The 27377-nt window shown below is 35.6% G+C and overlaps 1 protein-coding gene across 2 annotated transcripts in view; it reads left to right on the top strand.

Moving 5' to 3' along the window:
* ERCC6 (ERCC excision repair 6, chromatin remodeling factor) overlaps nt 1–27377 on the top strand; it is a 49427-nt gene that overhangs the window by 14911 nt on the left and 7139 nt on the right. For both annotated transcript variants that reach the window (XM_035330038.1, XM_035330037.1), the window contains exons 6-15: nt 4462–4587; nt 8993–9151; nt 12851–12986; nt 19772–19942; nt 20402–20578; nt 21934–22050; nt 22837–22932; nt 24705–24923; nt 25669–25779; nt 26263–26382. In XM_035330038.1, coding sequence (XP_035185929.1) covers nt 4462–4587; nt 8993–9151; nt 12851–12986; nt 19772–19942; nt 20402–20578; nt 21934–22050; nt 22837–22932; nt 24705–24923; nt 25669–25779; nt 26263–26382 — 1432 coding nt within the window. The remainder of the gene's footprint in view (nt 1–4461; nt 4588–8992; nt 9152–12850; nt 12987–19771; nt 19943–20401; nt 20579–21933; nt 22051–22836; nt 22933–24704; nt 24924–25668; nt 25780–26262; nt 26383–27377) is intronic.

Below are 27377 nucleotides of genomic sequence, written 5' to 3'. Positions count from 1 at the left end.
TACTCCCTCGGAAGTTCGACTTATGGGGAAGGGTACAGCAGCAGACTGGCCAACTGACTGATCTGGCATAGCAAATGCTGTCCTCCTGTTGCTTCACCCATTTAGAATATTTTCACTTTCCTAAAGAAGATAGTGAAGTGTTACTGTAGGATAGCTTAATACAGTATCTTGCATCAAGCTCCCAGCTTATCAGAAACTGAATAACTTCTTTAAACTGCAGTTTTATTATAGCGGTGGTAAAAAAAAATGCTGCTTTTTCTTTAAACTTAAGGGAAAATATCAAAAACCTCCAGACCTTTAAAAGAGATGCAATAGCAGTCTTTAATTCTACAGTTTGTGTTATTGCACATTTTGGTGAAGTAACAAATACAATGTGTATAAAAAAGGGAAATTTGGGTCAGAATTTATTAGTTCAAATTCTAGATATACTTATTTTCTAGGTATCTAATGATTTCAAGAGATATCTCGACATTGGTGAAAATTACTGCAGAAAATGTTGGTGAAATTCCTGAACGGCTTTGAGTGTTTTTTTTTTTATCCTGAAGTTTCTTCTTGGTTGTTTGTGGATCATTTTTTCTAACATACACTAGAGGGCAATCTGCTTCTTCCCAGGGGAGACTGAAGCGCTAGCGTTGGCTGGTGGCAATTCTGACATTCAGAATTAGAGGCAGGCTCTTGTACAAAATACTGCTTCGCTTGTCAGTTGTATTCGATTTGAATTTAATATGGATTCTTAACCTAGCTGTCACGTCAGAAGTTTTATAATTTGAAATTGTTTAGTGTGATAAGTAGGTGTTTTCTTTCTTGATTTGAGTCTTATCTTAACCCAGTCAGATAAAGTAATCCAGTTCTGACACGTCAGTTGATTCTGGAGCTCAGAACAATAATTGATAACAACTTCATAGTACTGGACAAAATACACGTGTTTTTATGCTGTGCCTCTAGAATGTATCAGCCTTTTAGGATGAGTTAGCCTGTGAGCATGAATGCTATCTTCCTAAATCAAGGACTAAGCAGACTGCTACTCTAAGAGAGAGATTTTCATTCCTATATTAGGCTCGTTACGTAAAAGTATTGTGGTGAAAAATTATTTCTTATACTTTTAGTAATTATTTTTTTTTACTACTTCACTGGGTACATGATTTCATGTAATGAAATAACAACCTGAGAGCTTACAAATAAATATTTGCAACTCAGTCTTTAATCAGGAAACTGTCAAAAGTTCCTCATATTTTTCCCTGCATATGCTGCTTTTTCTCTCCATCACAATTTTTACTTCTGAAGGTGACTGAACTTAAGAGATCAAAATATTTTGCAGTGAAGCTGGTTATTTGAACTTGTCCAGTATTGTGTTTTCCAAGTTAATTCTTCAGTGCATTTTTTTGGCAGTTATTGTAACTTACATGTATTTAGAGATGGTGGTCTCGTTTTCACTTAATAAAACAGCACCACGGTTCCACATTTGGAACTGCTTCCATAAAGGCAGGCTGTATTTTCTCAAGATACTGGTATAAAGCTGATTTAGAAAGCTACCATAACTGCCTTTACCCCAGGAGAAAGTATGTGATTGCTGTTTGTGTATCCAGTGTTGAATTTCTTCCCTGTTCCTAATCCGAGGTTTTTATACAAATTTGACAGACACAGAAGCCTTTAAGTGAAGCACCTGCAAGTTTTGCCGAAGTAAGTGGTCAGAAAGAGAGAAAAACTTACTAATGTTGCCCCTAGGCAAAACGCAGCTTGAGTTTAAGTCTTGCTATGAGCTCACAGGTCCTGCGGGAGATGACTATGAATGACCTAACAGCAAGACGAGCCTCTTTTACAGTTTTCACCTTATTTAAAACTGGAAAATGCCAAAATAATGTCCCTAGGAAGACAGGCACTGCTGTTTTCCTTGCCCCCAGATCTGCTTATTTGTTAAAATAAAATACAAGGGGAACACTAGTCCTTCATCTACATTTTGTTTTTTCTTTGTCACTAATCAAATTTTATCTTAAACTGTTTTAACTGGGAGGGCTTTTCTCTCATGGAGAAGGCATTTCTCGTATCAGCTGGAGGCTGTCACAGTACTGTACGTGTCACTGTGCCAGTAGTGTCTGCTCTTAACGTGATAGAGATGGGTAGCATGGGTGAAGTCTTAAAGACCTAGAGCAATGTATGGGACGTTTCATAGTGTCTTCTGGATTATTTTGCTAAGTTTGAAGTGCAAAATATCAAGAGAATGTAGCAGTTTTACGGGCGGTTGTTAGAGAAGTTCTAACAGTAACTTCTGTCTCCGTGCTTTGAGTGGTTAGGTCAGCATGTAAATCAAGATAATGACAGCCTGTTTAAATTTTGTTTCTGCAGCTGATGGTACTGCAAACTATGGGACAGAAATTAACCAACAGCTTTATGATTGTTTCTTTTTCCTGACATAGATAAAATTGGACCGATAGCTTTGAAAACGCTCCCTTAATCCATAAGCTTAAAGTGCATTGTGTTGTATGTAGCAAGGCTGGAGTTAAAATACTCTTTACATCTCTGTTGATGCAGTTTATGTCCTTTCAGGTATTCAGCTTTGAAGATTATATACATTTTTTCTCTCCCTAAAAATATGTGCATATTTTTATATGTACATATGTTGCATATATTTTATAGAAAAATCAGGATTAATAGCTTTAAAAAAAGGGAGTAAATCTCCTCACTTTGTTAAATAGCTCATAAATCCTTTTTCCCAGAAGATGAATTTTACTTTAAGAACTCTGATAATTCATTTGCCCTGCCATCTTTCTGCTGCTACAGCTGTCCAGCCAACAGCAGGAGCCTAGGCTGTTTTTGTAATGGATAAATGGGAGAGGTAAGTTGTTAACGGGAGGGAAACAGGACCATGCACTCAGCTGTGATGTTTGCCATTTGGAAACTGGAGGTGTACTGGAAAACTGCTGCGTCCCACTAAGCCCTCCTACATCTAGTTATTGTAGGACTGTTCTAGAGTGTATTCTCCAGGGTTTCCTCAATGTAGAGTTAAGACTGGGCAGGTGAGCTTTCCAGCTTCTCACTCAGGAGGCAGTTTATAGCTCTATACTGTAGATTTCAGTGCTAGGAGGCTTATATTAGGTTTTTGGCCTAAATTTTCCACTTGCTTCTTCTCATCCCATCAGTGCTATTTATAGTTCTTTAGACCTGAACAATTTTGATCTTTATATTCTATGTTTGAGATGCTTTTAGACTGTCAGGGCTTCTCTTTCTTCTTCAGCCTCGTTCAGGCTAGCACCTTTATGTGTGAATTAATTATAAATATGGGAAAAGTATTCAAATAATGGTGGCTGAAATTGGAGTGCACACTTGATTTGAAAGTATTTTGGCTGGTTTGGGGGGAATGAGGCTGCTCACTTGGGAGAGGGGAGGGATTCAGTAAGAATAAATTTTACTGATCCATATATCTAGGTAGGGTATCTGAAAGGAGTTAAATCATTTCATCTTTACAGATGCAACGATCATTTTATTATATTAAATCTGTCTGCTTGCAGAGCAGTAGCACAAGGACGTTTTCCATCTTTTCTATAACTTAACGCTTTCTGTAGGGATTTTGTCAGGTTATACGATGTGTTCGGCGTGTCTGCAGTGAATGCTCTTTCACAGGAGAATTCCAGCAAAATCCAAGTTGCCTGTGAAGTGCTGTTGGTGGTTTGGTATTTCCTTGTTTTGGTACTGCAGTCATTTCCTCCCAGCTGGCAGTAAGCATGCACTTTGCTATTACAGGTAGATGTTTTTTGGGGGGTTGCTAAAACAAATGCATCTTGGACATTGAAGATCCTTTGGTACCCTTTCTAAAAGGGGGCACAGGGTGGGAAGGCAATTCTGTAGCCTGCCTAGAGTCCAAATACAACCATCAAGCTGCATACCATAAATCACTCTGTAATTTCAAAATGTCAGAAATACTCAGTGGCTACTTAACAGCTTTTAGAGCACATCATCCCTAAGACAGTGATGTTTGCAGCTGAGTCCTCTGTATACAATTATATGCTGCTAAACATTTCTCTAGGTGAAAGACATTATTTTAAATATTTGTTTAAACTGTGAAAAATAACTTCAAAGTACTTCAGCTTTATTGCTTTTGTGGTCTTTTGTTGTTGATTTTGATGGTTTTTTTTTGTTGTTTTTTTTTTTAAATTGAGGTTTAGGAATTTAAGGTAGCCAGTTTCTTATAGTGCTGCTAACTGTTGATTATATTGTATTTAGTATTTCTGTCTGTAGATAAGTGTAACTAGCTATAAAACTATGAAAGCTTTTAACTAATCAGGATTGCATTAATATTTTCACGTAAAATATTTTGAGCTGCATAACTCTGTCCTCCAATGGATTACTATTACAGCTCATCAAGTCTGAGAGTGTGTATATATATATAATTTATTGTTTTCTACTCAATGCAAAATTCTGTGTAGTATTCACATAGTTTTGTTTCTATTCCTTGTGTAACTGTAGGAGGTGGCAAAAAGAACGCCTGAAGGACAAAGAACGTCAGGTCGCTGAGGAAGTTTCTGATGACAGTGACACTGAGTTTGAAGAGGGTTTCAGAGTTCCAGGATTTCTCTTCAAAAAGCTTTTTAAGTATGTATTGTATACTTTATTTTAATATTAAGTTGTTCTATGCTGTTAGTAATGATTTAGTAGTAACAGTGATGCTGATTTCCAGATACCCTTTGCTGTAACTTCTGGTATAACTGTTTGTATTAAAAAAGCTGCAGGAGGAAACATCAAAGGTTATTTATTGTAAGCACAAGATGCAGCTTTATGAAAATAGAGTTAATAAGTGACTTGTGAGCATTGTGTTTATTAGCTAAACTAAGGATTGAGAAGCTCTCCTCGTCTCTTTTTGTAAACTTTTTATTGGCAAGTGCTTTTTTTAAATTTATGTGCAGAGTGATAGGAGAATCACTTTACTTTGAAGATGCAGTGTTGGCAAATTGTGATAAATGAAAGCAAGGAATATAGGTGTTTCTGTGATTGGGTAGAGAATGATTGAAGTCTTCTGCCAGCAAAAAATATAGTCAACTTTTTTCTATGAATAGTTCTATAATCATATTATAAGATCTTTAAATCATTAATGTGGTGTCCAATGACACTTTCAAGCAACTCATCTTGATCTCAAAAAGCTGTATACAAAAGGCAGCCCAAACAAGTTAGCAGCTGACAAGTTAACTTCATCCGTAATCTTTCCATAACTTTCAAGCATCATTGGCTTGTATTCCTTTTTGTTGGCAACATTTCACACAGAAGGAAAACCACCTCCTCTTTCAAAAGCTAATTCTAAAGTCTTTTAATGAGTCCAGTAGAAAGCTATGGTTTCTAACAGGCATGCATGGAGTCCCTTCCAACAGGTCCACTTAGTCTTAACCTCAGAGAAATTATTACTGTTGTCCTGCAATTCTTCAGAAGGAAAGCACTAGCTCTGAAATGGAATTGAATTAATGACTTGGTTGCCAGGACCATACACAGCCAATATGTGGTTTCCAGTTGTTTATGCGAAGGTACTGCAGGAGTAATCATCCTGAGAACGGATGTGTGGTCTGAGCAACCCAAACGGAATCGAAATAAGGCAGACAACTAGAAATTAATCTTAGAGATATCAGCCTCACTAATGAAGGGTATCCCTGCAAGCATGAGTCAGTTGGCAAAACTTCCTAAGTGGTTAGAAAGATCAATTCAGTTGAATGATTTGTCTGACTTGTATCTTAAATGCTGAAATCTCCAGCGTAGGAAGGCCCATAGTCAATAGGCATTAAACTTTTGAGTTCTGAACAAGTTTAGTAGAAAACATGGAAGTATATTGACCCAAGGAGGAGGTGTATAGCACTACTCTCTAAGTGATCTTTCTGCATATTTGAATGGAATTCCAAAGAAGTTATATCACACTAGGAACAGTAGACCCTTAAGTTTCTTGTGGTGGTGGTTTGGTTTTGTTTTTCTAGTACACTTCTCTCTGCTTTGAGGAACATTCATCAAGATGTACTTAGCTAGTACCAGTGGTGCTACTATGGAGCAGAACTAAACACAGTGAGCAAGACTGACTTAAAAGCATTGCCTTACACTGTCTGCACTTAGCCTGAGAGAAGTCTGTGCAAACAAGAAACAAGCTTTCTTCCTTAGATGCTTTCAATGCATGATTTTCCTAACATGTCTGCAATGCAATTTTGTCTCAGCAGCAATGCAAATAAACACTGTTAGCTACAGTGGTAAATTTCGAGGGATGCATCAGAGGGTAATTGCTGATGTGAAATTCAGGGCAAACATAACTATCTAGAAAACTGGGCAACATTTTTCTTTGACTGTGTTTTTTCAATGAAAACAAAGTCTAATGAAAGTGTAAGATTAAAGAGAACTGATTATCTCTCCATATAACTGTAAAAAATTATTTGGGAGAAACTTTTAAAGTTTTTCCTAACCTTTTCAATAGTTGCAATTTTTTCACGCTTAGATGTTTTTACAGAGAATTGGCATAGCAAATCACCTTTATGTGTTCCTCACCAGCTAATATTAATGTTTTTCGCTGTGTACTTTCATAGCCATTTAAATTAATTTTCTGTCCCTGAAAGAAAAAACAAAACAAACAAACAACAGAGCTTTAGAAGTGTGTTTACAGGATGTTATTTAAAAGTATGTTCCTGTTTTTGTTTGTTACATGTTCTAAGATACTCATCTCTGGCCTTAGCATAGAGCATTCTTTTGTAGGGAAGGTTCTGGGAGTTGAAATCGTCTATGTAGCTTCATGAATGCTGTTCAGTATTGTATCCAGTAAAGTTTTGTATTTGACACTTAAAATCTCATGTCGAGCGTTGTTCCTGTGTAGGGAATGGAAAGACACCAGAGATGGATACTGTATTTCCTTAATAATGAGTAATATTCAGAGCTATTGAAGTATGAAAGGTTAGAAGAAGAAGAAAAAAAAAGTCTTAAATTGCTCTTCAGGCTTGTTTGGAAATCCTATGGAAGTTTGTTTTAGTGCATGAGATTGACTTAGGAAAGGGAGGCACTTTGTAACCCAGAATGACTGAGAATTTCATTTCGTTGCAGAAAGTTGTGTGATGTTTTTGCTATTATCTTTCCATCCTTTAAAAAAGAAATAAAGCTTTTGCTTTTTTTTTAATCTTCAGTGTCCAAAGGTTTTCCTGGTAAATTTTAATCTATTAGTGTGCCTGTTAAAATCGGTTACGGTTAGTAATAGCTATTGATTTGCTCTTTACATTTTGTTCATCTCAATGTGTTTGGTGAAAGCACCTGTATCTTCTCTATTTTTAGATATTCAAATACAAAACTTTACTGGATACAATACTGAACAGAATTTCTCCCAAACTTTATAAACTGTATCCTCTTTCTTTTTGAGAAGAAAGGGGAAGATGGAAAAAAATGCTTATAAATGCAGCTAGCTTTTAAACACTAGATGTAATCCTAAAAAATAATACAAAATAACATCAGGAAATTATTGAGTAGTTGTCCTCTGAAGATATATGCTGAAAATTAGTCTGGAGTAGGTTCTGACTCAAATTAAGGTTCTTTTTTTTCGAGTTTTTCAATGTTTCCATCAGAAAATGTTCTGACCTTCATAAAATATTGTAACAAGTAACATCTTCACCCGGTTATGGCCAGTCCTGAAAACGATTTTGTAGTTGTTTAATTCAGATTCCTGCGTTCATTAAGGTGAATTCATCCCTAATAAAGGGGTTTTTAAGGGCTTCTTGGTATAATGCATTTGAGATATCAGCAGATAGAATGATGCCTGAACCATTAGATGTGTTCTTTGATCATCTTTTTCTAACTACTCAGGCTGTTTGTTTGTTTCCTTTCAGCATTTGTCTAAATCCATACAGATCACAACATAAATTGATTTTAATAGGGCTTTGTAGATACTAGTGTCATTAGCTGTCAGTACTCCTAAACGTTCTTTGTTGAAAGAAAAACATCTGAAATATGCATACAAGAGAATGCCCCCAAAAAGAACAATTCCTATTTTACAAATATATGTATCTATGTTTTGCTCTTTGCTGTGCTTGGCATTTCAGCAATGTATGCCATCAAGAAAATAATACTGGTAACCTTGGTCTTCTAAATTACAAGACACAGAAATGCTGAAACATGGATTTTCTTTGAAATTATTTAAATATGCTGTTGATTCACTTTTTTGATGTTTTCAATTTAACCGCCCTCCCTTTTCCAAAAGGTTGTATTTCTTCTGTTGGCGCCACTATTTCATATAATTGTAAAAAGGCATGTTATAAAATTATTTTCTGTCCAGCACCTTTTTAGCTTTTCGTTGTAAATGTTGTTTTCTAATCTACTGCTTTTAACTGGAATGTATTTAACATTGTTGCTTGTACAATTTCTAGTGGACACCTGGGAATAGAAGCTACCCTGATATTCTCACATGATAACACTCTGCTGCATCCTATTCACTGGAATAGCTTCTATTGTTTTGCCTTCCTAAACGTTTTGCCTTGTTGACTTATTTATTCATTAAAAGAGATTAAATGTTATTAAATGAATTTACGTAAAAAGAAAGCATAGTGTGACAGATGTGATCAGTTTTCAGAGTGGAGAGTGAAGACTGTAGCCCTTGTAAGTCAAGCTTTTCCTTCAGTTCAAGGTGTATGTTCCAAGTAATATAATTCATGATACCCATGCATGTCTTGTCTTCTGAAAAGATAATTATGCTTTGTTAAGAGTAGCTTTCCAAGTTACTTTTAACACGTAAAATATACGTGAAATAAAATACCCTCTAATTACCATGACTATCAGTTTAATTAGAAATGTTTTAGCATTGCATAAAGAATGAAAGTCACATGTAATGTTCGAGCACATCAAAAATGTATGACCTAGTAAATACAGCACTCATGTAAAACATACATCCAGCATGTTACTGTAACTAGTAGAAGAACCTTGCCATATGATTAATTCATGAGTACTTTCTGTTACGATCTGTATTATCAAACATTTGCCATCTTCTTTTCCTTGTTTTTAGGTACCAGCAGACAGGTGTTAGGTGGCTCTGGGAATTGCACTGCCAGCAGGCAGGAGGAATTCTGGGAGATGAGATGGGATTGGGCAAGACCATCCAGATAATTGCCTTCTTGGCAGGTCTGAGCTACAGCAAGATCAGGACTCGTGGTTCAAATTACAGGCAAGTGCTCCTCTGCAGACTGTCAGTCTGTGGAGCTCAATTAATATTTCATCAGATGTATTGCTGGTGGAGGAGGGTCCTGTGAATTATTAATGACATTTCAATTACAATATTCCTTTAATTCTTTTAGTGGGGGACATCAAAGGAAAAATTTTACGAGACAATGGAGCTGTAGGGCAGGAAAAATTAAACATGTAACACTTTTAATGAATTCCAGGCATTGATGCTTCATTTTGCAGATGAGCCGCACTAGATATTTTGGGTCAATACAGTGTCTAAGGTTAGCTTCCACAAATGGATTGTTTACAAACTCAATTACATTAATATCAATAGTTTACACAATATGGAATTTTAAATTAGATGTAATACCTTTAGTTCCATTTATTAAATTTTACATTAAAATATTTGTTCTGGCAAGACACCAGGTGAATGCTTTACAGGAAGCAGTAAGCTGATTTGCGATGAAAGTTGGAGTTTCTAATCGGCAGGGAATTATCTATGCCAAAAAATAGTAGTAGTAATAAAAACTGTAACTTACACAGAGGAATTTCCATCTTTGTTGCTATTCAAAACTGTATTCGAGTGACTGGCTTACAAAAGCTATCATATTTTTTCTTTATTATTGAACAATACTTTGAAATTCTTTCTTTATAGGTGAAATTACCAGAAAGGATACTTGTTGGCATTCTTGGATTTACAAATGCATGCATGAATAACACTTGAGTTTTCTAGTTTTGGTAGCTCTTTATCTGATGTGAATTACGACATGCAATTAAGCAAATATTACAGTACTATACTGAACAAAAATTTTAACTATATATAGAGGGACATTTAGATTATGTTCAGCATGTACATTAATTGTAAAATAATGCTTTAAAGAGAAAACATTACTGTCTTTTGGAAGAGTTGTATTCTCCAGTTGCTTTCAGTTGTAGCTGTTCTATACAAAACTGCCATGCTGTACTCCATCACTCAGGCCAGTTGGTCTACTTTGGTATGACTGCCTGTTTTAAGGATGCTGCTCTACAGATGACTTTGTGCAGGTATATTACCTGCCCTAGTTGGAGGCCCACTGAGTTGATAGAATTCCTTCAGGAACGCCTCTCGACATAGTTACACAGAATCATTAGGATAGTACAGTAAAACTACAATGAATCTTCGAAGAGGCCAAAATATAATTAAACACCTACGTTGCAGTGTTCTTTCTGCACGTGAGAGCATGCGTTCTGTTCTTCCTGGTGCATCTAATTAGCAAGTCCACCACCAGATTAACTCCATGGGAGAAAACAAGCTTTTTATATTATTATTATGAAACATTCTCATTTTGCCTGTGTGTCTGAACAATTTGGTCTTTGCATGTTCAAGTGATTTCCACAGCTGCACTCTGAACTAGGGAAGTACTAACACTAACTGGTTAGCTTCTGACAGTTGTGTAGTCTAGTAAGCAGAAGACTTCCCGGTTAGTGTGGTTGAGAAGCAGGCATTGTTAAGAGTGGGCATTGTTGTGTTGTTAACATGTCCAAGGGACTTGATACCTCATTGCCTTGATGTGCAGAGGGAGCTAGTGTACTGCTGTATGAATCTGGCACTGCAGTCTTTCCTGTAGTCTCTCTCAGCCTCAGCTCTCATTCTGTAAAATGGAGAAGGGCATACTGTCATTACTATGCAGAAGTGCAAAGATGGTCATATTTGGTAGCACTTGGCTATGAAGACAATAGGGCCATTTTGGAACTTTCAAAATACACAGCTATATTTTTTATTCATTAAATTTTATGCAGAAATATCCTTCAAAATAAAGGTGTATAAATTTCCTTTTGTAAACTGCTTCTGATTCTGAGATTTATAGAGGGAGATGTCTTCTGTTGAACAAGTTGAGGTAGGTGCAAGAAGCAAACGGGCTTTCACACCAATGGTCTGTTCGCAAGAAGACCAAAACAGCAGCAAGCTTCACATAACCAATCTCTAGATGTATTGATTGAAATCTGTTGTTGAAACCCGATGAAGAGCTTGTGGGCCCATGAGCTTGTGTGCTTTTTTCCAGGTACATTATTGTGTCTAATTAAGAGATTGCCCTTCACTACAGACCTTCTTTCATTTATATGAGAGATCAGATGAGAAACTGCTGTAAAGTTTAGACATGAATTGCTTACTCATATGTGCTCTTCAAGATAGTGAGATATGTAAACATTAAGGCTTGATATGTACTATGAGTGGCAGAGAGATTAATTTCCACAATATTGATACAAGTCCATTGCCCCTGATTTTTTATTATTATTCATGCTGCCCGGTTCTTTGAGAACCTGTAAACATAGTAGGTTTACAGCTTTCTTTTTCTTGATAGTAAGTTTTAGGAGTAGATCTTATTTGCAACTTTAGGTAAATCCAGTTAAATAAGAACTAATAAGGAATACTAGCTGTGAATTTGAGTTTTATAAATTAGAAGCAACAGAAGACGGTTTGAGTGTTTTTTTTTCCATTTCAAAATTCTAACCTCCCCGTGGAATGCTGGGAGTTCTCATTGTCTTTAATTAGACTTTGGAAAGCTTTTATATAATACTTTTTTTGATTATTAAAGAGATGAACAACATCCAGATTGTCCTGCGCATGTATAAGCTTTTAATAATTGAGATCATTTCTAAATGTCAGCATTTTCTGAAGTTTTGTTTTTGTTTTTTAAAGAAGAGCATTGCAGGTGTTTGGGATTTTTTTTCTTTATTACTGTTTGTACGTGATCTTTAATTTAAACTGTGATCGTTTGAAATGTTTGTTTATTACCACTTGAATAGTGCATCATTGGTGGTTTATTACCACTTGAATAGTGCATGACTATTTTGTATCATATGAAGACACAGACCAGTATGTGATAATTGTAGGTATTGCCTTTGTTTCCACAGCCAGTTTGATCTGGTTTTAAAGCAGCAAGTATTTTTGAAAAATAACCAAGCTTATATTTTTGTTTCTGCTCTAGTATACTTCCTGCATGTTTGTTGGTATTTCTTCGTGATGGTAATATTTCTTGTTTGGCTGTTGTGCAAGAGATTTTGTCTTCTTTTTAACCATAAAAGTGACTCTGAAATTTATATACAGGAAGACTTTATTTCACACATTTCCTCAGTGAATCTCACAAACAATTGTCTGATTATGAACAGGAAATGGATTAGGTGGTTTTAGCCCAGCTCTGACCTCAACTTACTTGGATGTTATATTCTGTTTCTTTAGAGTCCTTGTATTATCTCACTATCTGTACATTGTGATGATAATAGTATAGTATAGTATCACCATGAAGCAAAAGACCTGTGTGCAATTCCATTTACAAGACTTTTTTTTTTTTTTTTTTTTTTTTTTGTGGTGTAGAAGTAATAAAAGGGTTGTTAGTAATTTCTTTTTCTCTTAAAGAAATGGTAGTCACCCAAACCTGATTTGTATCACCATGGGATGCAGGATGAAGTTCCCTTATGCCTTACTGTTTGGAGCTTTTCTATTTCTGTGTTTATCTTGATAGATTTATCCATTAGCTCACTACATTCAATAGATAAGGTGTTCTAATTTTTTCCTTGTTATCTACCTCTAAATAAAATTATAGAAAAAGAGTGCCAGTTAATTTCCACGGCTCTTGTATTCCACTTGAATAATCGAGTATGTCGATTGTAGGGTATTTGTTTAATGTTGAAGGTTTGTTTTTTGTTTGTGTGCTTTTAGGTATCAGGGACTGGGTCCAACAGTGATTGTTTGTCCAGCTACTGTGATGCATCAGTGGGTAAAAGAATTCCACACTTGGTGGCCTCCATTTAGGGTCGCCATTCTCCATGAAACTGGTTCTTACACCAACAAAAAGGTAATAATTGACACACATTTTGTAATTCCAGAAACTTGTATTTTTACATAATAGCCATAAAAAAAGAGTATCCTATGTTCCTGAATGTTTCTGTGCAAGCTTGTGATCTTCCTCTGATTGTTTTAAAAAGTAACAAAATTCACTGCCTTGTATAGATGGAAACAGGACAAAACGGGAATTGTCATTCCTGGAGTACAATTACATTATAATACAGAATAACGTTACTTGAACAAGTTAAACGTAACAGATTTGTTGTTCAGAGCACTTTGCTTGTGCTGAAATCCATGCTGCTATGACTAGACTGCTTGTAAACCAGATTGCAAATAGTTCAAGCTTGCTATGGGGCCCCTGCAGGGTTAGACATAGCTCAGCTTTTTATGGAATTGAAGTGCATACTTGTTTTAACAAGTTATTTTCCTTTAAAAGTCTATCCATTTATAGTAGCCAACATAGTGTGATACCTAATCTACTTTTACAGTGGTGCTCATGTACTAGTAACTGCCATACATGATTTGGTGTGAGAAGGTTTTACGTCTTTCTGCTGAAGGTAGACATATCAACAGTAGAGTTGATAACTGAGAGAGCCTCTCTGAAAGAACAGAAAAGCTTCAGAAGACTTCTTGAGTTTAATGAGAACTTTACTGCTTTATCTCAATTTCCATAAGGCTGTGCTTTCCTGCTGGTTATTTAAAAGTATGTAGTTTCTGCTAGTCACCTTTACAGTGCCGTGAAAATTTAAGCCCATTTATTCTGTAAATAAATAAATAAAATAATTGGATGCAATCTGTAGTTTAGATACTTAAATCAGAAAGATGCTATGTATCCTCAATTCTCTGAACTCATTGTGGAGAGCCCTCTATACTATTGATTAGTTTGCAAAGCTTCTCTGTAAATCTCGATGAAGTTTCTTTTCACTAGGTCTCACTGTCACTCAAAGGCATGATCCATCTATTCCTAATGTCCACATTATAATTATGAAGCAGTTTGCAGTATTATTAGCTGTTTTTGCTGCAGCTGATCAATGTAGGAACCTATTAGCATACATATATGCTTCTAGTACTGGTGAATTCTTTCCTTGCACATTTGTGATATTGATAAATATTTAATAATTTTTGTTTGTACAGGCAAACTAATTTCTCTTCAGTTGACCAATATGTCAGTTCATATCACCTGGTCTCCTTTAATGATAATCTTACTTTGTTGGCTTTATTTTCCTCAAGCAGTGCCTTTTCTGTCTTTTAATTTTATTGGCCCATGTCTTTATATACATGTTCTTATTCCATTTCTGAAGTTGAAACTTTGGACAAGTCAGGATTTTCAACCCTTGGTACCTTGCTTGTGGAAAAACAAGGAAAGCTTTTTGTTTTTTTCTCTTGGCTTCATATTTCAGGTACTTAACAGGATTTGCAGGATTCAGCAAAGCATTTTTTTTTAATTTCTCTTTAAATGTTTATTGAATTTCTTGTAATAACATTAAAATGATATGGTGCTTAATTGCACTTGATTAAACATATCGTGAGGTAATTGATGCAGTTACAGCACATGGCAAAAAAGGAATAGCATGCTCTAATGTGCTAATAGCTTCCTGATGTTCAATTAACTTGGTACGTCTTCAAGCCCTAAAAGTCTGTTGACCTCAATAACATGCTTGCACATCTTCCTAAATAAAATAGTGTGCATGTATTTTGGGGGTATTTGTCAGTTAATGAACTCGAAAAACTGAATCTGTTTTTTCCATCTGTGGGAATAGTCAGGTTTTCATAACTTTACCTCCCCATTGTCCACCCACAAATAACTACTCGGTGACTTAAAGAATTTGGATACCATATGGTCACTTGAGATAGGTTCAGTTCTCTTATCCTGCCCTAATTCTTCATCTTTTGACAACTGCAACAGGATGCTTTAAACAAGAGTCACTGCAAATGTGGTCATCATCTCTTTGCACATTTATTCACAGTTACTTCTTAATCAAAAGAGGACAGGCTTATGACTAAAGTAAATTTAATAATAAAAAAAAATCATTAAATCATCTGTGTTGGAAAGGACCTTCACACACACAGACACAGAACTGCAGGGGTTGGAAGGGACCTTGAAAGATCATCAGGTCCAACCCCCCTGCAAAGCATGTTCCTCAGAACAGGGATCCTCAGAGCAGGGATCGTCAAATCCAACCATCAGCCTGATCTACTGAGTCCCCAAGCTAAATCATGTCCCTTAGTGTCCTCCAGGGGTAATTCCCTGGGCAGCCTGTTCTGATGCTTGACCACCCTCTCCATGAAGAAATTCTTCATAATATTCAATCTAAACCTCCCTGGTGCACCTTGAGACCATTTCATCATATCGTGTCACTTGTCACCTGAGAAAAGAGACTTGACACCCTCCTTGCTGCAAATACTTACCCATCCTAGTAATCCTAGTAGTCCAGAGATAGCGTGAGGTCATCTTGAAGAAATGTAACACTTGATTTTATTTTTTTTCCTGCTTGTGGTCACAGAAGATCATTTGGTTTTTCTGTGATGATTAATGTGTATAAGTTTAAAGTGGAGAGAAGAATCAAACTGAAGGAGCAGTCCTCCATCATGAAGTCAGCTTTCAGTTTGAGTATGGTACAGCAGTTGTGGCTGAGTCTTTTGGTGCTGTTTTATACTATTAACCTCTCACAGTTAATACACTCAAACCTGATGTAGCTTAAAAGTGACTTGTAAATATCAAGTGCTCTGATGCCTCTAAGAATGTGAGAAAATAAAGAAGTAAATCCAACTTATTGGATTTGCATGAAGACAACATGAACTTCAGTTATCTTGGTTTAATACCTCAAATGTGGGAGGTGGCTGCATTGCTAAGATCAAGGCCAAACTTTTAATTTCTTTAGAATAATTGATCTTTAGAACAAGTATCATTGAGGTTAATTATTCTTTCTGGTGGTAATCAGACTCAATCTGTAAAGCCTTAACTTATTCTACCCAAATGCTGAACAAAATGCAGCTCTCAAAAGCACTTGTCACTTCATGATGCTTGCACTGATGGAGCCATCTATTTGAAGATGACTTTGCACACTGTAGATTTGAAGCCTTCTGCCCTCACAGTAGTGTACATAATCTACGTGCAAAGAAAATAAACTCAAGAGATTACAGTTCTTGGCATGATATATATTTTAGCCAAAGACTCTCTTTCTATGTCACAGATCAAATTTGGATAAACTTTTTATCATGCCACAACAAATAAGGTTCCTCTTAAATAGGTAGTAAGTGCTCTAGCTCTTTTTATTGCAACATTTACATTATTAAACATTGTAATGTGTTCTTTTGAAGCTTCTTCGTGGTGCCATTTAGATTGTTTTGTTGGGGGCAGGGAAATAGTAAAGAGGTTTTACAGGTTGAATTTATGGATCTCTGGACTTAATGGTTGGTTATGAGATAGTGAAAAGGCTGCTGAACAATGCATTTTTGATTGAAAATTATATATAGTTGTGTAAGTGACCAGGTAGATATCATCTTGGTGAGTTCACACGTGCCTTAAATGCATCTGAAAGTTTAGAGAATTTCATGGCTATCGTTAGTTAAGTTCTTTAAGGTCAGTCTTACATGCATGTTTCTATTTAAGAATATTACCATTATAATGCATAATGAGTACAGGTTCCCTTGAGTATTTTTTTAAAAGGACTACTTCAGCTGCTAAAAAGATGCATATTATTTCTCTATGCATTAACAATTGTGGGTTTGTATCTACAGCAAGGTAATCAACAGGAAGAAAAGGTTTGCTTAAAGGCTTGTCCATAGAAAACATCACTGAAATATTTTAGCCTTAAGAAATGGTACTTGCTGAAAATCTTTTAGCCTTCGTATGTTGCCTATGTCCCAGTGAAGACAGGGCAACACAATCAATGTAATCACCACAATGTTAGGTGTAAATACTGTCTGTAAATTGCAAAGGCCTAAACTACTTTGCTGAACAAAACTGTAAGGTCAGCCTTATTCCATTCATTCGCATGTTCCTGTGTTCATTTGGAACACTAGGTCTTCTTTTTAAAGACCAGAGTTCAGAATTTGAAAGCTCAACAACAGCTGTGTTCTTTTGTCATTACTAGGATTTGTCTGTAATCTGAACTTATTTTTTTTAGTTTAACAGTGTATGCCCTGAAATATTTCATTGAAGTGTATTCCTAAGAGAGAAAAATAATAAAATTTCTGAATCTAAACAAATGGTAATTGTGAATTAAAGACTACATGATTAAATTGTGCAAATTCTGAAGTGCCACGGTATTAAAACAGTGTGTCCAACATTAAATCCATTATCATATTTTAAAAGATCTATAATTATTCCAATAACTGCAACTAAAGCTAAAGCAACCTCTAACAAAGTCTCTGGTACAATAAAGTGATAGTTAATAGGTGTTGTAGTGTGAGTTGTTAAAATTGTGGTGTTGTATTTCTTCATTGTCAGCACAAATCCTTGTTTATTAAAAATTTAGCTTGAAGGAAACTTTAATTAATTACAGGTTCAGTAAATCCTGACTAGGATTCTGCTGTGGTGTGTTTACAGTGAATGGCCTTCATGTGCCTGCGTTTCACTTCTGTTCTTTCTGCTACCTGACAGCGTGATTTATGGCTGTTGTTTTCTGCTAGTCCACTGCTTGCCCTCTAGGAGGGATTGGTCTCTTGAGCCTCCATAATAACAGCAGCACTTTCACAAAACATCTTTTAATGACAACAGTGTAGCATTCTGTAAGTCACGCTAATTGCAGACATACCCTATTAATTGCAAAAACTAGGAGAGGTTACATATTTTACAAGCTTTTAATTTGAAATCGCCCGAGATGATTTGTCTTAAGTGTTTGGGTAGAGATGCCTACAATATTCTGCGATAGGCCATTGCCGAGGCTCCAGGACACTGTTGCAGACTGTGGGCAATGCACCAGCTCGAATTAAGGTTTCGATGTTCACACCTGCCTAGAACTCCTTCTATGTCTGTAATACATATTGTTGTAAAGATTGCATATCCTCTCGAGAATCACAGCGTTGACATTAGATGATGTATCATGTTTTTACTGGGAGATGATAATCAGAAAGTAGAAGTTTTGCACAAGTTAAATGCAGAAAAACATTTTGAATCTTGGGTTATGTCTCTGAGCAAGAAGTCATGGTAAGAAATTTTACAAGATCATGTACTCTTAACACCATATGATTCTTTCAGAAATAGTTTTTTTTTTTTTCATTTAAAGCACTTTAATAAGTGTTCTTAATGTTTTTGAATATGCAAATATTTTAGGAATGTGATTCTTTTCATTTTTGTCTTTCTTTAGCAAATTCTGCAGTGGTTCTACTTTAAAAATATATATATATTATTTTTTTTTACACTCACTGTACTTGTTTAATACAGAATTGCCCCCCAGCTCATCATCTTCTGCTTTTGCCCCTGCATACTGATACGGTGTACATTAAATCAGTGATAAAACTCCCATTCATTTTGCCACATTTTGCTCAGGTCCTATGTCATGGACTAATACGTGCAGCTCTTGGAAGACTGCTGAATAACTAGTCAATGTACTCTAGCAGTGAATTCATGTGTAAAATAGGGTATGAAATTCATGAAACTGTAAATACGGAATGGGCTTGAGCTCCCACAGGTTTTCAGGTAGCTTTGACATCCTCTAACTAAAAGCAGGAATTAATTCTGGGTGCAGCTTGACTATTTTGAGAGTCATCTAAAACAAAAGTTTAGAATTGGTGGTTACCAGTTTATATAACTTTCACACATGTGGGATTGATGCTTTTATTTTTTTTGGCAATGCAGTAGCAGCAAACGACAGTCCTATTATCCTGCTTGCTGTGTAAACAAAATATAGCAGAAAGAAAGATTATCTTCATAGTTAGGATGCCCCTCTGGGAAAAAGGAAATTTGGATTTGTTTTCCCTTCCCTATGTAAGCTTCAGTGACCTCATTTATATCCTGATATGCAAAGACTCTTAAGCACCTAATTCCAGTTGATTTCTGTAGCAGTTAAGCACCTTGATCCAAATAACCAAATAACCAAATCCATCCAAATAAATAAATAAAAATTGGTCCGCGTTCTTTCCCTTCCTGTATAGTAGAAGATAATATCACTCTTCTGTTAGATCTATATGTGGAGGATAAATACAGGAAAGATGCAATTCTCAAATACTGTGGATGTTGTGAAAGTATTCAAGGAAAGTGATGTAGACTGTTCCTGCCCTAGGTAATTTACAGCTAAAAAGGCTAGTTAAAGACATGGGGAAAGGATATAGTTTAAAAGAGAAGCATGCAATTTGGTGGTTAAATAAGAAATTATTAATCCTATTAATGGAAAGGGTAGGACAGAATTTAGGATTAACCAAATCATTCTTTTTGTGATTGTTTTTGTTTTTCACTTTATTTCTAACATTCTATTATATCTTGGATGCAGTACACAAAGGTAGATTTGGAATGGGAGTATAGGAGAACTTGAAGAAACTAGTTACTTTGATCAAATTTCATGTTTGAGTTTCAGATGTTGCCTTTGGGGAAAAAAAAAAATACTGATTCCTTCTTACCGGGCTTCAGGTCAAATTCTGATCTGTTATACCACAATATTCCGGTGCTTCATTCTTTTATAGTTAAGTTGAGAGTCCTATGATCAATCTATTTTACAGTGATTTTCTTTACGAAATAAATTATCTGCTCTTTCAAAACTTCTTAAACATACCTTGGACAGCAAACCTGTACTTCTGCAAGTCTGAATTTTCAGTCTTGCTTTGTTACTGACAGCATGCGCTTTTTGCTTTTAGGTGAAACTAATTCGTGAAATTGCTTCATGCCATGGAATTTTAATTACCTCTTATTCATACATTCGACTGATGCAGGATAACATCCACAGCTATGACTGGCATTACGTGATTTTGGATGAGGGTCACAAAATCCGAAATCCAAATGCTGCAGTAACACTTGCGTGCAAGCAGGTACTCTATCGAAAACAGGTGAAAGATTTTCAGTGTGGTGGGGAGGAGGGCCAAGATCTAATAGACTTATTATCATAAAAGCATACATTTGACCATTAAGAAGGAATAAAGCATAAATCACAATGTTCTCTTCTTGACTATTTAATTTACATAATATTTTAAATGAGTTTACATCAGTAGATATATGGAGAAAAACATCAGAAATGTTAAATGGAATAGGAATTTACCATTAGGAACAAATGTTAAATTAATGTTAGTCTTTATTTTCTGCTAACAGTTTGTGGGCAATATATTACAGAAGGTTGTTTATTTCAGTAGCGTGGGGCCATACATTATAAAATGAGAATTCATTGGTGGTAGAACTGAAAATCCTCTGAAGCAGGAATCACGTTATACCATAAGCCATGAAAATGACTTACTTTTGTTTTTGTTTTAATTTTGCTTTGTTTTAATTACTAGTTCCGCACACCCCATCGCATCATCTTGTCTGGCTCTCCTATGCAAAATAACCTAAAGGAGCTCTGGTCCCTCTTTGACTTTGTATTCCCAGGGAAACTGGGAACGCTACCTGTGTTCATGGAGCAATTTTCTGTTCCAATAACCATGGGAGGATACTCCAATGCCTCTCCTGTGCAGGTAAGCGTATCAAATACATCAGTTCAGTAGAAAATTTGTTATGTTGTTATGAAACTGACTTTTAAATGTACCTCATGATTTACATTCTAGACACTTTTTCAGTAGAGTCACGTGTATGTTTTACTTATGCGTATGTGGAAAAAAAAATCAACTAAATGAGACCATTTCTTCTATAGAGAGGCATAGCATATACACAATTGTTTCTTGTCAATAAAGTTTAAAAAAATATAAGTATTCTCTGATACGAAGTAAAATTACGCACGTTGGGGGAGTGGAGGACTAATCTTACATTTTGATGTATTTAAATAGAACTTTCCTCTTCGACTTCAAGCTTCAGCAGCTTGTTTCAGATGCTATTGAGTAATGCTTAAATCAAAACAGAAAGCTATTTTCATTTTATAAAACAAAAATAGGTATCAAAAGTCTGAAAGGATATAAAATAATTTGAAAGCAAAAATTATTTGGAATATCTTCTGAATAAATGTGCCTATTAATGTTTGTACTTAGGGTTCTCTATAACTTTGTAAACACATATCAAGCTGCTTAATAGATAAATCATATAGTAATCTGTAGACTAAAGTTGCATATAAATGCTAACAAATTTGCTTTCTATTAAATATTATTTTAATGTTTTCCACATATGCATTTCTAAAGTTTTTTCTTTGAGCTTAAGTGCCTCCCTTGTCCGAAGCTTAGTAATTTAAAATTGGACAGCTAATTTGTTTTTTTACATATCAATAATTTATTGTATTCTTTGTTTTGCTTTAAGAGAAATGAAGGTATTTTTAGCCATTATGTACAGTTAATACCCATCTCACACATCCATTACCCATTATAGAACCATATGCTCCATTTGAGGCGAGTGACCTTTAGTTTCTGTGATCATGGGGATTTTCTTGTACCGATTTTTTTTTAATAGTCTCAAGCGGACACTAATCTTCACTTATTGTCTAGTAACCACCATTGCTTCAGGCCTGTTTTTTTTTTTTTTTGATCTTTGGTATGTATTAGCAGTTATTCATGTGGGTTTTTGGTTCTGTGCAAGTTTATACTCAGATCGGTTTTTAAAAGAAGTCTTATTTCTGGTCTCAAATTCCACTAACTCACTAAAGATAAATTAGTGGTAGCTGAGGCAATTATTTATTCAGTGTTATTGTTGCTAATATAAATTTATTGCAGTTCATGTTGTATTGAGTAAATAACTGTAGGTCCGTATAAATCATAAAGCAACTCATTTTATGAGGAATTTCCTAGTCTAATTATTGAAAAATTAATATCCAGAACCAAGGTACATTTTTTTCTAAAATTAACATAAAGAACCAAAGTACAGTTTTTGCTTTTTCTTCCTTTTTCAGGTAAAAACTGCATACAAATGTGCATGTGTGTTACGGGACACCATAAACCCCTACTTGCTGAGAAGAATGAAGGCTGATGTTAAAATGAGCCTTTCACTTCCAGATAAAAATGAACAGGTTTGCTTATCGTTACTATTAAATCGTTACTATCAAATCCAGTCTCTCAAGAACATTTGTCAATAATTTGTGCTAATAACAGTTGAAATGCTATTTGAACTGTAGATAATCAAATTTTGAATTTCCATATACTTTAAAGAGTCTGGGCTACTGTTAAGAATGCAATTATAAGCAGATCAAACAAATTATGTTTTTGTTCTTGTCAGTCACAGGGCCCTATGTGAGCTTGATGTAAAGCATAATACTGTGTGCCTTTCAGGATGTAAATACATGACTTTTTTTTTCCATTTTAACTCCTCAAACCACCTGGAAAATCATTATAAGCTCACCCTCAAATGCTAGTGATGGTACAGGTTACGTGTACTAACCTGTTGTTTTCACAGGAGGTTCTGAGAATTTGCAATTTGTAAGGGACAGATTTGTAAGGCACTGTGAGAAGCGTTTCCTATAAAAGTAGCTTTGAGAGAATGTTAACATTGCATAGTTACCTCATTAAAATTGAAAAATGGCAGCTCCTCCAAAACTAAGATTTGAAAGGAAAAAACAACTGGGAAATGGCATAGAAAATATGATGAAACCCATCTCAGTGTTTATGTTCATTCTCTACAAATTCTGACAAATGTTTATTTCTAGTGGTCTCTATGCAGTATCTTTTAATTCAGTATTTCAGAGTGTTAGATGTGTCTGTGAGGTTTACTTGTAGCATGTTCCACATTGTAAAACTTTAAAATTTGCTCAGTCTGGAGTTTACAGGTTGGGCTTGAGCTGTTTGTTTTGTTTTGGTAGGTCCTTTTTTGTCGTTTGACAGATGAGCAGCGTCAAGTCTATCAAAATTTCATTGACTCTAAAGAAGTCTACCAGATTCTCAATGGAGACATGCAGGTTGGTATTAATTAAGGTTGATGACAGGTAGAGGTTGATGGATTAAGTCATGGATTGACCTCCACATTCTTTTAGCTGGATTCGGAACAGAAAACACATTCATCTCAGTTCTGATTTTGTGGATGTTTGCTTGTTTTCTTAGAACTGTTTCATGGAATACATAGAGTTAGTGGTTCAGATAGAATGGCATGACCAGTTAAAAGTAGGAAAGGAATGGGCTTCAGGATATGTTTGTGGTCCTGGTAACAAATTACAGCTTGTTAGATGACCTGCAGTAGTTAACTGCATGCATGCTTTCATCCAATTGCAAATGCAAAGCAAAGGAAGAGTAATTTGCTGTAAAAGTATGCATCAGGTATAGTAACTTCTTGATGCAACAGTTGATGATTTCAGTCTTAGTATATACCAGAGCAAATAGCAAGCATCCTTGTTATTGTTTTCATAGTTGCTTCAACATTGTTTGACTCAGTCCTCACAGCATGGGTGTTGAAGTCGCTGTGGCAAGGATGGCAGCGGTAATTGAAGTAAAGTTTCAAATGCCTGCCGTTGCCTGTGTAAAAGGTCTGCTATTCCTTTTTACTCCTACATTTCCCACATTTTTTCCATTTGACATTTGTACTCATGCAGTGGACACTTTTCTCTCCCATTTTAGCTGTAGGGCACAGATCTATTTTTTTGTAATAAGAACAGGGTTTGTTGTTGTTGTTGTTATAATGTATTATTTACTATATTTTCTTGTCTTGTGAGCTGTGAAATCTTTTCTCACCTCTCCCCCAGTGGCTCCAGTTAGTGTATGGTCATTACAGCTATGTATATTGCAGTGCCAAACAAAGCAGATATTGATCTGACCCTTGTTTTGACTCTTTTTCCAGATCTTGCAATGGTACAGGGGATAAGTTTCGTTGAGTGGAGAGCAATTTTAGTTATCACAATGAAAATTATTTTAAGGAGCTTTATCTTCAAGAGGCAGATTGTACAAGACTATCTGCAGAAATTTTCTAAGGTGTTACAAAATAGGCTCTCAAATTTACTAGAATTTTGAAAATTTTGTACAGTGAATGTCAGTGCTTTTGTTGGATGTTTTGTGATGACACCTGTGGGTCCCAGCTGAAAAAATAAAACCCCATTGTTGTACAGATAGACCACAGATTATGTTCTGGCTTATCCAATTTTTAGTGATGGAAGATTAATTCTTTCGAACTGTTTTTTTTTTTTTTTTGTGAGTGCCCATTATATCAGATGAATTAATAACACTGGTAATATTATTGAATAAAAATAGAGCTCTTCTAACATGGCATCAAAAATGATCATTTTCAGCATCATGTGTTTGTTTAAATGCGTTCACTCATCTGTTCTTTGTTACCATGCATTCTGGTGGGTATGCTAGTAAGAACTTTAATATGTTCCTTTGATAGAACAAACTTGATAGATTTTTTTCTTTTGAATAGGAAAAGTCTGACCATGAGCTACAGCTAGGGACTGCTTCTGCTAATGTGGAAATTGTTGCAGAATACACTTAACCTTGTCATCAGAATAGGTTCACTGTTATATATTTTCATTGACCTTCTCTTGTACTGCTTTTTCCCAAGAAGCTCCATGATACAAGTGTTGGCATCCATTGGTCTCTCTAAAGAGCAAACCACTATTAAAAACACTCTTCTTGATGATGATTAGGTTAATAAGTTATTATTTTTCTTGTTCTTAGCCACAACACACACAGCTAGAAGTATTTGTCAAGAAATAAAATATATATTTTCTCCTTTATTCTTCAGGTTTTCTCAGGACTAGTAGCTTTGAGGAAGATTTGCAACCACCCTGATCTCTTCTCTGGTGGCCCCAAGATTTTGAAGGGTGTACCAGATGCTGAAGTGGAGGAAGCAGATCAGTTTGGATTTTGGAAACGGTCTGGAAAAATGATCGTGGTAGAGTCTTTGCTGAAAATATGGCACAAGCAAGGTCATAGAGTGTTGTTTTTCACTCAGTCAAGACAAGTAAGAGGACCTAATTGATTTTAGTTTAGTTGTTAGTAAAACTGAAAAAGTGTGTGTTTCTTCCAACAAGGCTTGTAATTAAAAACAGAGTTGTTCTTTTATGGTGTCCTTCTCATAAAATTAATATTATGTTATTGGGAAAAAAAGCATAATGTCTTTGGAATAACTGGAGACCAGTTCCTTAGCTCATAAGCTTTACTGGAATGACAGTGTTGTGGCAAGTGTTGCCCGAATCGAATATATTGGGCCAAAGCTTCTATCAGTTGTACCCATATAATACCAGGCTGAAGCAGTGGTGATGTATTTATTTTCCCTTCTGAACAATTTCAGGATAGAACCGCTAGTCTGTTACATCTAATCCCGGGAATTGCATCTTTTGGGCCAGTAGCATAGCGAGTGACCTTCATTCATTTTCCCTGTATATTCATGATTTTGTCTTGGTTCTGTGGATTCCCTGGAATGCTGCACCACTTACCTATTTAAACTATCTTGAGACCACAGCTCGTGGTTTCCCACACATTCAAACATTCCAGTCTTGTACTCAGCAATGAAATAACTATTCTTTTGTTTACCCCAATTACATATGTTGATGAATTTTCTGCTCACTTTATATTCACAAGTTGTTGGTTATTTTTCTTGTTTATTTGATTGGCACTGTGATCAGTACCAGAAATTCTCATGACTTAATCAAAGAGTTGCATAGTCTTCACATCTGGATTTCATTAACTTTTTTTTATCACAACAGATGTTGCAGATCCTTGAAGCCTTTGTGAGAGACAGAAGCTATTCCTACCTCAGGATGGATGGCACCACAACAATAGCTTCCAGACAGCCCCTTATAACAAGATATAATGAGGTGAGATGTTGCATCCCATACACTAATTAGTGGGTATAATACCTAGGCTTACCTTGAGTTCTTGGCACTTCTTTTTGGTCTGTTTTTAGAATCACAGATTCATAATATCCTGAGTTGCAAGGGACCCACTAGGATCAAAAAACATACTACTTCAGGTTTGAGACACAAAACTGGGGAGTTCGGTCAGCTTTCTTAGTGTAAGGGGAAAAGCATCATATTTTTTCATACAAGTTGGGTTTCTGCTAAGAAAAAAGGGAAAAGAAAAAGGGTTGAAGGAAGGAAAAAGAATTTTTGTTGGGCAACAATAAATGAAATGTAGATCTACTTTTATGTGTCAAAAGAGATACTAAATAAATGAGGAAAAATATTCTTCTTGGCTCCCTTTGGATTTTTGCAAATAATAATAACAAAAGAATCCAGGAAACAATGAAAATGATCTTGTGCTTTGGTAATTCTTTTAGTAAATTCTATCTTGCATTATAGGACAAATCCATATTTATTTTTCTTCTGACAACTCGTGTTGGTGGTATTGGAGTTAACTTAACTGGTGCTGACCGGGTTATTATCTATGATCCTGACTGGAATCCCAGTACAGACACACAGGTAGGTTTACTCCATTGCACTCCATTTACTAGCTAAGTTGAAATGAAACTGAAGGTGATACGACATCTATAGCATTAAAGCAGTATGTTGCTCTTCCGTAAGTTGCTGTTCCCAGCAGTGGTCAATTAGGGGACAGCTCCACATTATGATTGCTCTTGTGGCAAAGCCAATTTAAGCAGTTCCCACCACATCCCCTTTATGCTGTTAGGTCTTACCACTCTTCAGTATTGTCGATTCCTTTAATCAGAGTTTAGCAAAACAGTTGAAATGGACCAGGGGATTTTGTATTTTTTTTTCCAAATGAATAAATGGACTAGATGTTTCTCAAGGAAGAGTACAGCTGTTCAGCTGTTGAACAGGCATGACTGTGGTGGCAATGCAGGGTAAGAAAAGGAGAACAAATAAATATTGCTTAAATTGGGTTTGTCAATAAATAATGATATGTAGCTGCGTCCTTAGGAGAAGCTGCTTTTAAGCAAACACCTTAACGGAATTGTTCTTTATTTGATGATGCTATGAGACTCTGCATTATCAGATCCCTTAACAGTATGGAGAGCTTACATTTATGAGAGTTAAAAATGATTTCTGGTGGAAGTCCTGCATAACTCTGAGATCTGCAAGTGTGCAGTCTGACCTAGAGTAGTCTGTTTCAGTGGTTGGTTAAAGATGTTTGTTAAATAAAAGCTTTCAGTCGAGAAAAAGGGGTAAAATTCAAAGGAAATATATATAAGTAGATCTCTTTTGGAACAAGCCTGTATTAAGTATATGTCTGGGATATATACTCAGAACTCAGACACGAGTTCAAATTTTAAGATACTAATTTATTCTTTGAGATTCCAAATAGAATTCTTGGTACAATTGGATTCTTGTCTTTCTACATAGGTAAACTTTCTAAATTGTTTTCCTCTCCTTCTGAATTAGTTGTCCTAATGCTTTAGAAATACCACAGCTATTAACTGTTTGAACTATTTGTTAAATGTCCAAACTAGGTTTGA

The sequence above is a fragment of the Oxyura jamaicensis genome, chromosome 6 (assembly GCF_011077185.1).
Source record: "Oxyura jamaicensis isolate SHBP4307 breed ruddy duck chromosome 6, BPBGC_Ojam_1.0, whole genome shotgun sequence".
NCBI lineage: Eukaryota > Metazoa > Chordata > Aves > Anseriformes > Anatidae > Oxyura > Oxyura jamaicensis.
Note: the sequence above shows the minus strand (reverse complement) of the source record. Positions and strands in the feature narration are given on the sequence as shown.